The sequence below is a fragment of the Phascolarctos cinereus genome, unplaced genomic scaffold (assembly GCF_003287225.1).
Source record: "Phascolarctos cinereus isolate Bilbo 61053 unplaced genomic scaffold, phaCin_HiC Scaffold_726;HRSCAF=1367, whole genome shotgun sequence".
NCBI lineage: Eukaryota > Metazoa > Chordata > Mammalia > Diprotodontia > Phascolarctidae > Phascolarctos > Phascolarctos cinereus.
The window spans coordinates 321,516,289-321,530,817 of NW_027556098.1; the positions used below are offsets into that span (position 1 = coordinate 321,516,289).

At 42.8% G+C, this 14,529-nt stretch overlaps 1 protein-coding gene across 1 annotated transcript in view; it reads right to left on the reverse strand.

Annotated features, from left to right (window-relative positions):
• Nucleotides 1–14,529, reverse strand: part of TENM4 (teneurin transmembrane protein 4) — a 640,191-nt gene that overhangs the window by 271,012 nt on the left and 354,650 nt on the right. The window contains 1 exon segment of the mRNA XM_078156941.1: nt 11,542–11,712. Within this exon segment, the coding sequence (XP_078013067.1) occupies nt 11,542–11,712 (171 nt within the window).

Here is a 14,529-nt window from a genome sequence, read left to right on the forward strand (position 1 = left end):
AAAACACACAATGGATTCTTCTAAGTCACTTAGAATGGGATCTAGAACAAAGAGCTTTGGATTCAGGGTCATTAGACCTCAGTTCATTCTCTGATAGCTCCTAGCTACGGACTCTGGACAAGTTGATTCACCTTTCACTGACCCTGTTTCATCATCTACCAAATTCCCGTTTTATGACTGAAAAATGGGAATGGGAACAGGAAACCTGTCACAGGGTCAGTGAGAAGAGGGTCAGTGCTACATAACTTCATGTTTTAGGATCTAAAGAACCGGGCCTGGGGTCAGAGGGCATGTGTCCAAACCCCAAAGCTGCCACTCATCGTTTGTGTGATTATGGGCAAATATTTCACTCTGAGCCTCAGTTTCCTTGCTTGTAAAATGAAACAGTTTCTTCTCAGTTTTCTCAGTCTCTGAGGGCTCATTCAGCTCTAACTCCTCTGAAGCTAACTGAATTACTGAATTAGTTTTTATTACTTTGTTAAGCCTGTCCTCAATTTCAATACATGATTGATCAGAAGATATGTGTTTGGGCCAGGCATTGGCAAAGCCAACTGACTTCCCTCAAGGTCTGACAGAAGGGGAATGGTAGGATTGGAGAGTAAACTGCCATCTTTCACACTGGGTCCCATCCCCAGGAGAGGAACAATCCCTAAGGACAGAGAAGCACCAGCCAGGAGCTCTGTCTCCAGTCCACTTCTGTAACCACTAAAGAATACGAAGGCATTTTGAGTGACAGGAAGAGAGATGGAAGATAAAAACACTGACTGCTGATCAGGCTTCTTTCCCTGGATAATTAAACACACTTGATTTGGAAAAGTATATGTTAGGATTTCCTGCCAGACTTCAAGCCTTTCTAGGAACGGAGGTGGGCCAGAAGAAGCCTGGGTGGAGATGTTGGAGTCAAGGCAAAGTACATCTTAATGCAGAGTAACAACCTTAAATGACAACAATAACTCACATCTTTAGAGCACTTTAGGATTTACAAAGTATGTTCTCCACAACAACCATCTGAGTTAGGAAATGAGAGAATTATTATTCCCATTTTATACATGAGAAAATGAAGGTTCCCTCTGTATCCAACAGAAGAGGACTCTTCTGATTCCCCCTACACTAATGCCCCTCCCCTAGCCCTAGAAATTGCCTTGTAATATGTTTGCTTATATTCTGTATCTATTTATACGGCTATATGTCGTTTTCCTCCAATAGACTATTAGTCCCTTGAGGACAGGGCCTGTTTAGTTTCATATGTATCTCCAGTGTTGAGCACGATGTGTAGCACTTACTTAAAAATGCTTGTTGATCAAAAAGGTCCCTCAGCTGCTAGGTGCCAGAGCTCCGACCTGAAGCCAGACTGCATGACTCCAAATCTGGCCCATTCCTTCCATCACCCTGGACCTGGAGCCCCAAATCAGTGAAGCTCATTAACAAAGCGCACAGGATAACCATGGCTGCACACTGAATTTAACTTCTATGGATCTCAGGCTGCTCAGCTGTGAAATGAGGGCAAGCGTCACCTTTCCCATACTGCCCATGAGGAAGCTGAGGCTTTGGGAGGGAAGGAGAAGAGAGGAAAAAGGAGAGGAGAGAAAATGAGGGGTCAGAAAAGGAGAGAAGAGGAGAGGTAAGGAGAAGAGAGAAAAGGAGAGGAGAAAAAGGGAGAGGAGAGGGAAGGAAAAAGGAAAGGAGAGGAGAGAAAAGGAGAGGAGAGGTAAAAGAAAAGGAGAGGAGAGAAAAGGAGAGGAGAGGGAAAAGGAAAGGAGGGGAGAGGAAAAGGAAAGGAAAGGAGAGGTAAGGAGAGGAGAAAAAAGGAGAGGAGAGGTAAAAGAAAAGGAGAGGAGAGGGAAGGGAAAAGGAAATGAGAAGAGAGGAAAGAAAAGGAGAAGAAAGGTAAGGAGAGGAGAGAAAAGGAGGAGAAAAAGGGAGAGGAGAGGGAAGGAAAAGGAAAGGAAAGGAGAAAAAAGGAGAGGAGAGGGAAGGAAAAAGGAAATGAGAAGAGAGGAAAGAAAAGGAGAAAAGAGGTAAGGAGAGGAGAGAAAAGGAGAGAAGAGGAGAGGTAAGGAGAGGAGAGGAAAAAGGAGAGGAGAGGGAAGGAAAAAGGAAAGGAGACGAGGAAGGGAGAGGAAAAAGGAAAGTAGAGAAGAGAAAAGGAGAGGAGAAGAAAGGGGAAAGGAGAGGAAAGGAGTGGAGAGGAAAGGAAAGGAAAAAAGAGGAAAGGAAAAGACAGGAAAGGAAAGGAAAGAAGTATTTATTATTTACTATGTGCTGAGCCTACGTTAAACACTTTACAAATAGCTCATCTGATCCTGATAACAAGATTTGGAGACAGTTGCTATTATTTTCACTCCATTTTACAGTTGAGAAAACTGAGGCAGATAAAGGTTAAATGATGTGCCTAACATCACACAGCTAGTACTCATCTAAGGCTGGATTTGAACTCAAGTCTTCCTGACTCCAGGCCCAGTGCTCTATGCCACTTCCTACTAACTTTATGGGGTTTTGTCAAAAACCAGAAACACTTCCCAGATTGTGAGCTCTCTGAGGGCAAGCATATTCATTCTTGTTTTCATATTTTCTCCCCTGCCTGCCCCCATTCCCTTCCTTTCTTTTTTTCTCTTTTCTCTCTCCCTCCCTTCATCTTTCTCTCTCTTCCTTTCCCTCCCTGTCTCTTTCTCTTTCCTCCCCTTTGCTTGTCTCTCTCCCTACCCACCTCTCCCCACTCCCTGACTCTGTTTCTGTCTCTCTTGGTCTTTATATCTAACCCCAGGACATAGTAGGGCCACTTCACAAATGTTTGTCCAGTTGGATCGAATGTGCAATCACTAAACGTGAGCGATCACTCCTACTAACTGTAAAGAAGGGACTGTAACACTTGCATCAGCTCCTTCCTCACTGCAGGCGGCCGGTGGGGAGGGTGCTTCGTAAAACACCCTATAAAATGGGAGCGATTATTTTCTCCTGTGCTATTAAAGGGCACGACTGGATATCCGAATTTCTGGGATTTGTTGTCATTGTCAGAGTTGTCTAGAGACACTTGGGAGAACAAAAAGTCATCTGTAAAGGAAGCACGTATGTAGAAACTTTTTGTAAACTGCATCTGGGGAATAAGGAATTAAAATGCCTTTTGCAGCAGTTAAGAACTCCTGTCAAGTACTCTCACAATGCACATTTAATGGTGAAATGGTGGCTGTTGGGGCCTTGTTGTAGCAATAAAATATTTTACTGTTTTAAATAATAAAATTCAATTTAAATGTTAAACTCCATATGTTGTCATTCCCAGGCAAACTCCTCAGCAGAAACATCAGGTTTTTAGCTTCAAAATGCTAGACGTCATTTTAATTAAAAATATATATATATTTTTTAAAAAGTTGAAATGCACACCACCATTAAAAGTACCCACTGATTCCTCTACCGTGAGCAGGGAAAAGGGTTTGCATTTAAGTCCTAAGTGGTAGGAATGCTCCCCAGTCACTTTACTTACAAAATATAACACCCATAGCTGCTGTGGTTCAGAAAGTTCATGGACAGAAGTCTGATTCATAAAACACTGAAAAAGGGAAAACAAATTCCAGGGAAGGAATGTTTCCTGGTTTGATTACTGGGGGCCCCATACAACAAAGCCCTTGTCCTGAGACATGAACAGCAGAGCTGCTGGAGTGATGGGAGTAGGAGGGTGGGGGAGAGAGGAATAATCCATTGGATTCTCGGAACTGAAACATTTATCATGGAAAGAAGAAATAGGGCCAAGTTAGCTCATCCCGAAGAGATATTTTTTGTCTTGGGGAGAGTTGGGTGGGTGGATGGGGTATAAAATGGATTTGAAGTAGGATTTCCCAGAATATAACCAGTTCTACATAGGAAAATAAATAGCCTACTGAGAAACTGTTTTTGCATTTTATCACTTTGCTAGAAAACTGCATCCTCTCAACTTTTCTTGTGGCCTTTCAGATAACAGCTCACATTTCAGTAGATAGGAAATTTTCCTCCCAGGAAGTGAGTGGGAGTGTTTTTAACCCTATTTTACATATGAGGAAACTGAGGGCAGGAGAGGGGAAATGATTTGTAGAACCATTGATCTAGAGCTGGAAGACACCTAAGAATGGCCATTTTCATTTTACAGGTCAGAGAACTGAAACTCTGAAAAGGGACTTATCCAAAGTGACACAGGTCTTTTGTTAAGTAGCAGTCAGTAGCTGATCACAAGGCCCTTTGCCTCTAAAGGCAGTAATCCTTCCATTAACTGCTGCTGCCGCCAATATCATCTCATGGCCTCATTCACTCACTGTGGAGTGCTGTATAAACTCATACAGGCAAAGCTGTCTAAAATTCTGCAGGTCAAAGGGGAATTTGTTTGTCTTCCTGTCCCAGATGAGGAGGTAAGTGGAAAATTTTCTTCCTGGCTGACTTTGAAGGGAGTATGGGGCTGAATATACTATATTGTACAGAAAACAGTACTATCATAATGGAAAATCCTAAACTAGGGAATGTTCCCAAATCAGTCAAAAATGAAAGGAGGTGATTAACATGGTATGGGGCAAAAAGAGCTGGATTTGGATCCAGACTGGGGCAGCTAGGTGATGCAACGGCCTGGAGTCAGGAAGACTTCTCCCTCTGAGTTCAAATCAGGCCTAAGACACTAGCTGTGTGATCTTGGCCAAGTCCCTTAACCCTGTGTGCCTTAGTTTCCCCATCTATAAAATGAACTAGAGAAAGAGATGACAAACCATTCCCATATCTTTGCCAAGAAAATCCCAAAATGGGGTCACGAAGAGTAAACATAAATGAAAAATGACTAAACAATAAGTTTCAAAGCCTGCTATATAATATAGAATTTAATAGTTACCAATGTACTTTACATACATTATAGTAGCTGATTCTCATCATAACCAGTGGGGAAAAAAGGTACTATAGGTAATATTGTAATCATTTTTACAGATGGGAAAACTGAGTCTCATGGACATATAGCAATTTCGTATTAAGGGTTATCCTGTTTATACAACAAAAAGTAAAGAAGTAACTTGCAAAGGCGGGATCCTCTTAACTCTTTTCTATACTGGTACAGCAGAAAGTGTTGGCTCTGGAATGGGAGAACTTGGATTCAAATTCTAAGTTGTGCTATTTATTTTCAGTGACCTTAGATGGATCATTAAACCACCTTGGGCTTCCATTTCCTCATCATAAAGAGCAGGCTGATAGCTTTTGAGGTCCTTTCTGGGCCTAGATCTATGATCCTATAATCTTGTAAGAAGTAATAATGATTATGATTAATAATTGTTAGGATTTTGATAGCACTTTAAGGTTTGCAAAGTGCTTTACAAATGTGATTTCATTTGATCCTCACCTTATGAGACCCCACTTCATAGATGAGGAAACTGAGGCCCCATGAGGGAAAGGGATTTGCCCAGGGCCACACTGCTAGTAGCAAGATTCCTGAGCCCAGCACTCAGATGCCACCTAGCATCTGATAGAAACAGAGGCATAAGTAGGTTAGTCTGCGATATGAAGGTCAAACATTCTGAGTATTCTTTCCTTCCCAAGTTATAGGGGAGAAGAACAGGGTACAAAGAACTTTGTCCTAGAAAATCTTTAAAGGTCTTAACATGTGGTCCATGAATTTTGATGGGAAAATAATGAACTCATTTTCATGAATGTCTAAATTTAGCATTTCATTCAATGATATGAAAATGTTGTTCTGAGAATGGGTCCATAGCCTCCGTCAGAGCACCAAAGGGGTCCATGACAAGCGGAGTTTGAGAATATCCACCTTAAAAAAGGACTTCTGAGGCTGTCTGGCCCCAACTGGTCCTTTGAGAGCCGAGAACAAATCGCCAGGATGAGAATGCACATGCAAGGCTTCTGAGGCTGGCTTTTCTGTTTTTGCTTTTTCCACTTCACCATACCCTGAGTTTCTGTCTCCACTGCATCATTACTAGCCATGGGAACCCGTAAGCCCCTTATCTTCAAAATAAAATCATTTCCTCATCCTTAACTAGACCAAGAGAATTCACACAGCACTAAGTGATGTCACAGAATGAGCGCTGGATTTGAAGTCTGGGAACCTGGGTGTGAAACCTGACTCTGAGTTTGGACAAGTCACTTGGACAGGCTAGGAAGATGGCCTCTGTGGTCCCTCCTTGCTCAGATCCAAAGATGCCATGCCTACCTCACAAGGGAGTTGTAAGAATAAGTGAGATTATGGACAGAAGGACAGCTGAGTGTTGGTGACACAAGCTGAAACACTCTTCTGTGAATTTCAGTTTCCTCATCTGTAAAATGGGTATAATAGTCTCTAACCCCACCTACCTGCCTACCTCAGCAGGTGGCAATGAGGAAAGAATTCGGAAATTGCTGAGCAATCCAAAAATGTGAACCATGATTGTCATTATAGAGTTGGGGGAAAGGGTACAGGGACAGCCTGTGGATGAATAATAGAGTACAGACTCTCCAACCATCAAATCAAATTTTTTTTTTCCCTAGGAGATCTGTGACCTTGGCTAAGACAAGCTGAAATCCTTCCTTTACCACTTTCACATTTTTTCTTCTTCTTTCCAGGAGTGCCCTGAGTGGGTGACCATGGAATCTGAGAGGGCTTGATCTAGAGTCCAGAAGAAGTGAGTTCAAATCCCACCTCAGCTATTTACTAGCTGTGTGACCCTGGGTAAGTCATATCACCTCTATAGGCCTCAGTTTCTGCATCTGCAAAATTAAGGCGTTTGGACTCAATGGCCACTAAGATCCCTGGTAGGAGGAAAAGGACAAATTAGGTTAGATTACTATGGCATAGTAAAAAGAGCACTGGACACAGAGTCAGAAAATCTGGGATTGAGTCCTGGCCTGGGTGTTCCATTCTCTGGAACATTTGGTAATTCCACTGAGGCAGCACACTGAGATGCCAAGCTCCTATTCCCGTTCCATTTTGTAGTTTATGTGTTATTTTTGCTTCCAATGCATTAACTTATACTCACAATACTTTAGTCTCCTTAGCGACCGTCTGAAATTTATTTGGTTATCAAAATAAATGGCTCCATTCTGGCAGGGAGGAGGGAATGCAGCACTGATGGACAATTTTGCTTTCATTACAGAAGGAGAAAAAGCTATCTCTGCCCATAGGAGTCAATCAGCAGAATGCTTGTTTGCTTAAGGTCTGGGGTCCCTCTCCCACTACTAATGAATAGCATGAGTTGACCCAGGCTTACTAGGGAAGGCTTTTGTGTCTGGAGCCCAGGACTACCAAGGGATAGCTATGTCCACTTTCAAAATCCCAGTCTGATATGCATTTTTATGTTATTCCCATAAAAGAGACTTCATGTAAAATACTGGGTAGAGGGGTGTGTGTGTGTGTGTGTGTGTGTGTATCTGTGTGTGTGTGTTACACATACATGATGGGGGGGAGGCACACAAACACCCACTGAGCTGGAACATCAGAAGATCTGGGTTAGAGGACTGATCTGCTCCGTTGGGCAGTGAGACCTTGGCCAAATCACTCCCCACTTCTAAGTATCAATTACTAACTTCATTTAAATATGGGAACAATACCCTTTGTTCTCTGCATCCTCAGAGATGTTGTGATCAATGTATTTTGTGAGCCCTAACTTTGGAGATTATCATCACCATCACTATTGCATACACATTCATATATACATGTGTATATGTGTATATATATATATATACACATACATATGTACATACACATATGTATATGTATATATACACATGTATATATACATATACATATGTACATACACATACACAGATATATGTGTATGTATATATGTACACACACGTAAGTTGGAGTCTTGGCTCTAACACTTTGAATTGTGTGACTTTCTGGGTCTCAGTTTTTTCTGTCAAATGGGGATAATATCTGCCCTACTTACTTCACAGAATTACAGTGAGAAAAGCCCTCTGAAAACTTTAAAGCATGATAGAAATGGAAGATGTTAATATTATCAAAATATATATACACAGAATTGGACCTAATGGCTTCCAGATTCTTTCCAATTTTATAATTCTGTGATTCAACCAATCAGGAAGCATTGTTGTATTTAGTATCTATTCATCCCCAGGCACTGTGCTGAAGATGCAAGGTCAAAAAGGAAAGAGTGCCTGCCCTTAAGGGGCTTACATTCTATCATGGAAAACAACAGACACACACACACAAGCATTTATATACACTTACAATATATAAATCATAAACTGTTCTCAACAACAACAATATATAAATCATAAATACCTACATGATTCTAAGGACAGAAGATTTTAAACAGGTATACACTTTTCGCTCTGAAAAAATTCAGCATCTGCATTCATTATTTGGGGGGAGGGAGGCAGCTCTGAATTTTATTAGACTCAAGTGGATTTCCCTAATTGTGCTTGGAATGTTCAACACCCCTACACAGTAATAATGGCTCTTTTTTCTAAGCCCCTTACAGTTAATAATAATTTAATAACCCATGTTTACATAGTATGTTAAGCAAGGTCCATGAAGCGATTTTGTCAGAATGATCCTGTGATGAACAAAGGATCCCAGGCCCTTGGGTCCAAAACTGGGAGAAACCTAGCAGACCGGAGACTTGCCTAAGGTCACATAGATAATAAGTGTGAGAGAGAAAGACAGAGAGAGAGAGACAGAGAGACAGAGAGAGAGACAGAGACAGTAAGAGATAGAGAGAGAGAAAGATAGAGACACACAGAGACAGAGACAGAAAGATAGAGAGAGACAGAGGACTCGGGTCTTCTGACTCCAGAATAAGGGCTCTTTTCCCTGTACCCACGGTGACTTCCAGAGAGCTAGGTGGGACAGTGAAGAGAGCGTGCCAGGCCTTCAGGAAGACCTAAATTCAAGTCTAATCTCTTACTAGCTGTGTGACCCTGGGCAAGTCATCTCACCTCTGTCTCAGTTTCCCCAACTGTAAAATGGGGATAAAAACACTTATCTTTCAGGGTTGTAGCGAGGATAAATGAGATAATAATTGCAAATGGCTTGGCACACTGCCTGGCACGTAGTAAGAACTATATAAATGTTAGTTATCATCATCATAATTGTTGTTATTGTTAATAACAACTACCTCCCATAATTATTTTGAAGATCAAATGAGTTAATATTGGTAAAGTGCTTTGCAAATCTTCAAGTGCTATAGAAACACTAGCTATCGGTACAGAAGTCATAGTACAGAAATCACTCATCTAGGCATAGAAGAGGACTGTCACTTGCATGACAAGTAAGTAGCTTATGCCAGGCTTCAAACCCAAGCCTCCTCACTGTAAGGTCACTGCTCTCCCCACTAGACCCAGCTGTTTCTCTCCCTACTGTAAAGTCTTCAGAGTTGGCACCGACTTTGTATGTGAGCAGAGGGCTTTTTTTTTTTCCTGATGCCCTTTGAAATGATTTGGAAAAGCAGCATCATGGGAGAGTCTGAAGCCCCCAACGCTACAGGAGCCACGGGATCTAGAACGCTCACAGAATTAAAGGACAAACCTGCACAGGCACCAACTTGACCAGAGACCCCATATATGCTACAAACCAATTACGAACGACAGAGAGTTTTATTGGTTTTATTGAGTGGAGTAAATCGCAGTTGATGCTGTCCAGATTTTAGCAGGATTTCTAAACAGGATTTCTCTTTGCATTAGTAATGGTAGCTAATTCCTTTAAGCAAAAGTACTCCAATTAAAGTAACCCAGTAAGCTGGTACACTTTTTCCCAGTTTTATCTGCATCTCCTCCTCCTCAGGAAAAAACAAAGCAAAACCCACAACCCGCAAACCATAATTTTATTAGAGGGGCAGATCGTAGATAGCTTAGTCTCCTCTACTTCTGTGAAAAGACTGGATGATAGAGATCACAGAGGGAAAAAAACAGACTTTGCTCAATGAGGCTCTTGACCACGTTCTTGAGGGTTAATACCTTAAACCCACTGCCTTTACTAGATCTACAAATACTTCAAGGGCTTGGAACGTCAGGTGGGGCCTGCCACCATTGACTCTGACTGAGGCTCCTTTCTACCTCAACAGACAATCAGAAGCTACTACAGTCAAAAAAAATGTCACCTCCAAGTGATCTCCACCTTTTTTTGGGCCTATCCTTAGATGAGAGACCATCAGCGGGTTTGAAGCAATGGAATCAGATCCTCTAACGCTGAGGCCGTTAACCTGGATCCAGGAAATGTGGAGAGATCTCAGTGGGAATGTGAACTTGTATGGGGCAAAAAAAATCACACCTCTAGCATTTCTTTCAATTATTTAAAAATATCATTCTAAGATGGGATCCACAGGCTTCATCAGACTGCCGCAAGGGTCCATAGGACAAATAAAGGCTAAGGACCCCCTGTTCTAATGGGCCTGGGTGGGCATCATTTTCCAGTTCAGAATCTGGCGCAGTTCCTGGTACATAGTAGGAACATAACTGATGCTTGATGGAATAATAATTCAATTAAAATATATTAATAACATAAAGATACGATCTGGGACAATCCTACTACAAAAAATTTTGATGAGACAGTTGATGAAACATATTATCGCTCCATTATTAACTGTTACTAACTATGGCTGACAGGGTTATCTTCAGTGATTTGAGAGCCAGTCCTTACAAATCAGAGTTTTGAGTATATATAGGGAGCTACTGAATTCTTTCTTAGTACCTCAGAGAACCTGCAGGGTATTTGACCCTCTCTTTCTGCTCTGGCTCCTGTGGGATGTCTGTTGTTTCAAGTTAACTTTGGTACAATGAGAGATCAAAAGCCAAACTGGCATCAGAGGTTATGAACAAACATATGGGCACCCAGCATGCATACCCACAGACTGATGATGTGAAAAGAAACCAGGTACATGATCAGGATGGGGCAAGGACAATGTTCCCTTGGCATTCCCTGAGGGGAAAGCAAAGACAAAGACAAGGAGACACATTTGGAGCCTGGCATGAGCATGATGGAAGCTGAGATGAGTGATAGACTCCAGTAGTGAAGCAGGCTGTGGCACTCAGAGGTTGATTTATGCCCACCTGTCCCAAAGTAATAACCAGACAATTGCAGTACCTGGGACTCCTCCACTTCTCCATGTCTCTGGTCTTGTGGAAAAGTATCTGGTGCCTTCAGATAACCAAGAAGGCCCAAGGCTAGGCCATTCCAGTAGGGGTTTTCTGCTCTAAAGTCTCAAAGTCAGATATTCAGTACCAGCTTCTCACCCTGAGAATCTCTCCATCCCCATGCGTTTCTTGTCTGGTTTCCTTCAAATTAAGTGTTCAAGGTTTATAGCAAAGCACCAAGGTGCTTCTCTCCGGAGTTTAGATGGGGTATAGCTCTGTGCCATGATAGCCAATCTCCACCATCCATCCCACCCAAATTAGCTCAGATAGCGACATGAAATCAGAATGAAGAGACACGGGTGAAGTCGTAGTGGCAGGAAGCCAGCACTGAGCATGGAAGAATGGAGAAGCACCCAAGAGCATGGAGCCACGTTGGGAACGTGGCAGGCGCGCGAGTGAATGTCTCTTCAGTTCACAGGCAGACATAGAGGACTCACAACACGGACAACACACCAACCCTACCTTCTCCGGCTTCTTTGCCTTTCCTGTCAGGTAACTCTAACCCCGTGCCCCCCGAGGGATACAGGGAGACGTCTGTTGGCACAGGCCAACTGCTGGCCGTGTTCTCCGTCATCTCATACATCTGCCCTTCCAGCGGCTGCAGGTGCCAGTTTAGGCCAAACAGGTGCATGGCTGTGGTGAGCAATGAGAAAAGTCATCTTTTTCTGTGCGAAGGGGAAAGGGAATTTCCAAACCCAAAGGGATTAGGGGGAAGTACAGGAATTAAGGGAAAGCTGAGGCTTCAGAGACTCACGGCCCACTGCTTTAAAACACACCCACTTCAAGAACCAGCCAGGTCTCTCTTTCCACTGGTGCACATCTCAACCCCTCTGTAACTTATGAGAGGTGTTTCAAGAGTTGCTGTGCTTGACAAATCCATCAGCCTGTGGCTAACCTGGGGATGGAGCCTCTCCTAACACAGCTTGCCTGGTTCTCAGATGACAGACGTGCAGGCCTTTGTTTGGCCTGGACTCAAAGATTTTCCATCTTGGAAGCACCCCCCCCCGCCTTTCCAGACTTCTTATATGTTACTCCCCAACATGTACTCTTCGATCCAGAGACACTGGCCTCCTGGTTGTTCCGTGGGCAGGACTCCATCTCTTGGCTCTGGGTCATTCTCCCACGCCTGCAATGCTGTTCCTTCTCATCTCTGCCTACTGGTTTCCTGTACATCACAACTAAAATCCTGTCTTCCACAGAAAGTCTTCTCCAACACCTTTCAATTCTAGCGCTTTTCCTCTGATGATTATTTCCTAATTATCCTGTATATAGCTGGCGTTGTTTGTAGTGGTTAGCTTTTTGTCTCTCTCATCAGATTGTAAGCTCTTTGAGGGAAGGGGGTATCTTTTACCTCTTTTTGTATCTCTGGTGCTTAGCACAATGCCAGAAACAACGAAGGCACTTAATAAATGGTTACTGATTGATTGATGGGAAGGACTAGCCAGGTAAGTGAATCCCAAGGTCAATTCTAAAACACAATGAAGCACCAGAGGAGAATTTCAGAGCTTTCATTAAGGCTACCATTAGAATGCCCACCTAAGCCCTCTATGTCCTCAAATGCAGCCCTTTGACTGAATCCAAACTTCACAGGGAATTTATTCCCTTAATAAAAGGATTTGTTCTGTAAAACTTGGACTGAGTCAAAAGGCCACATGAGGCCTTAAGGCTGCAGATTCCCCACCCCTGGTCTAGCTCCTTGGCTACCTTGCAATCCCATGGCAATATAGTCTAAGATAGTGCGTGTCCCTAGAGGCTCTGGATATTCAGGAGGTCCTCTTGCAAACTAGTTTCTTTAAAGAATAATAATTTTTAAAAAAGGCAAAAGTCTGCTAGAGTTACCAGAATCATGTCTTCTTATAGCTTTGTTTGGTTGCAGACATGTTACAAAGTGTGTCAGTATTTGTGAAGGGGACCATAGCAAAGAGACCTGAGTTTCAATCTCAATTCTAACACCTCCTAGTTGGGTGACCATGGATAAGCCAATGTAACTACTTGTTCAGCTCATCTATAAAACTGGTACAATGGACAAAGCATTGGGCTATTGAATCAGGAAGACCTCAGTTCAAATCCTGCCCTCTGACATTGGCTAGCTGGGTGACACTGGGCGAATCACTTCCCGCTGTCTGCCTCAGTTTCCTGATCTGTAAAGTGGGGATAAGAATAGCACCTCCTTCCCCAGGTTGTTTGTGAGGATCAAATGAAATAATAGGTGTCAAGCACAGTGCCACCTTTACATGCTATACAATCGCTGGCTATTATTATTAAATTGGGGAATAATAATCCCTGAACTAGCTGTCTCAGGTGGGGATGTCAAAGCACTATAGAAATATGAGCTATCATCACTGTTTTGTTATTCTCTCAGGAGGGGACTAGGTGGGCTAGGCAGTTAAGGGTGGAGAGGGCAGAGAAGATAAGCACAGAGCAAAGACCCCATGCATCATCCAGGAGAATTTTAGATTTCCTGCTCATCAGGTCAAGGACCCCTCCCTGGGATACAGGAGAATGGAATGCTGACTGAATTTGCATGTTCCCAGGCCTGAACTCATTGTGGCTCATGCAGCTCACGCAAAGCCACCCGTCACAGGAAGCTTAGTCCAAGAAATAATGTGAGGGCAACTGGAACAAAGCAGAGAGCAGTGCATGGAAAAAGTAAACACATGTCTGGCCAGAGCCAGGGCTGAGGCGAAGAGGACCTGCTTCTGAGACCACAACAAAGGAAAACGCCTGGCTTCACGACATCATTACTACCCCCCAGCCCCATCTTTGCTGATATAAATACTTTATCTTTAGCTCCTTTTAGGATTCCCTAATTCTAGTTCTAGGGTCTGCTGTTCTCCAGCCGGAGAACGCTACCTTCTTCCTAAAGCCCCAACCATCCTGATGGGCGCTCTGTCAAATCCAAATTTCTAAATGAAATTGATGGCTAAAGTCCTATCACTGGGCAAGCACAATGGGAATTGGAAGAGGATAAGCATCTGTTCTGTTATTATATATTCATTATTATATATTTATTCTAAGCCTACTAGGTACCAGGCACTGTGCTAAGCACTTGGATAAATACAAGGTGGGGGAATCAGACTTATTTTAATCAGTTTGAAGGCAGGAATAGGACAAATGGGGAGGCTAAGGAAAGATGGGCCACGGGGAAGCAAGGAGGCAACTACAATTTCAGATGGATATTAGACTCAACAACCAGATATGTCCCCAGAATGGCACAGGATGACTCTGTGGACTTGTCAGCTCTACATCCCTGGAGGTCTTTTTAAAAAAATGTAATATTTTATTTTTCCCAATTACATGTAAAAGCAATTTTAACATTTTTTTCAAATTTTGAGTTTCCAATTCTTTTCCTCCCTCTCCTCTCCCTCCCTCATTATTCCTGGAGGTCTTAAAGCAAAAGCTCAGTGACTGACCATATCTTAGGGAAACTGCAGACAGAATTCAACTGAG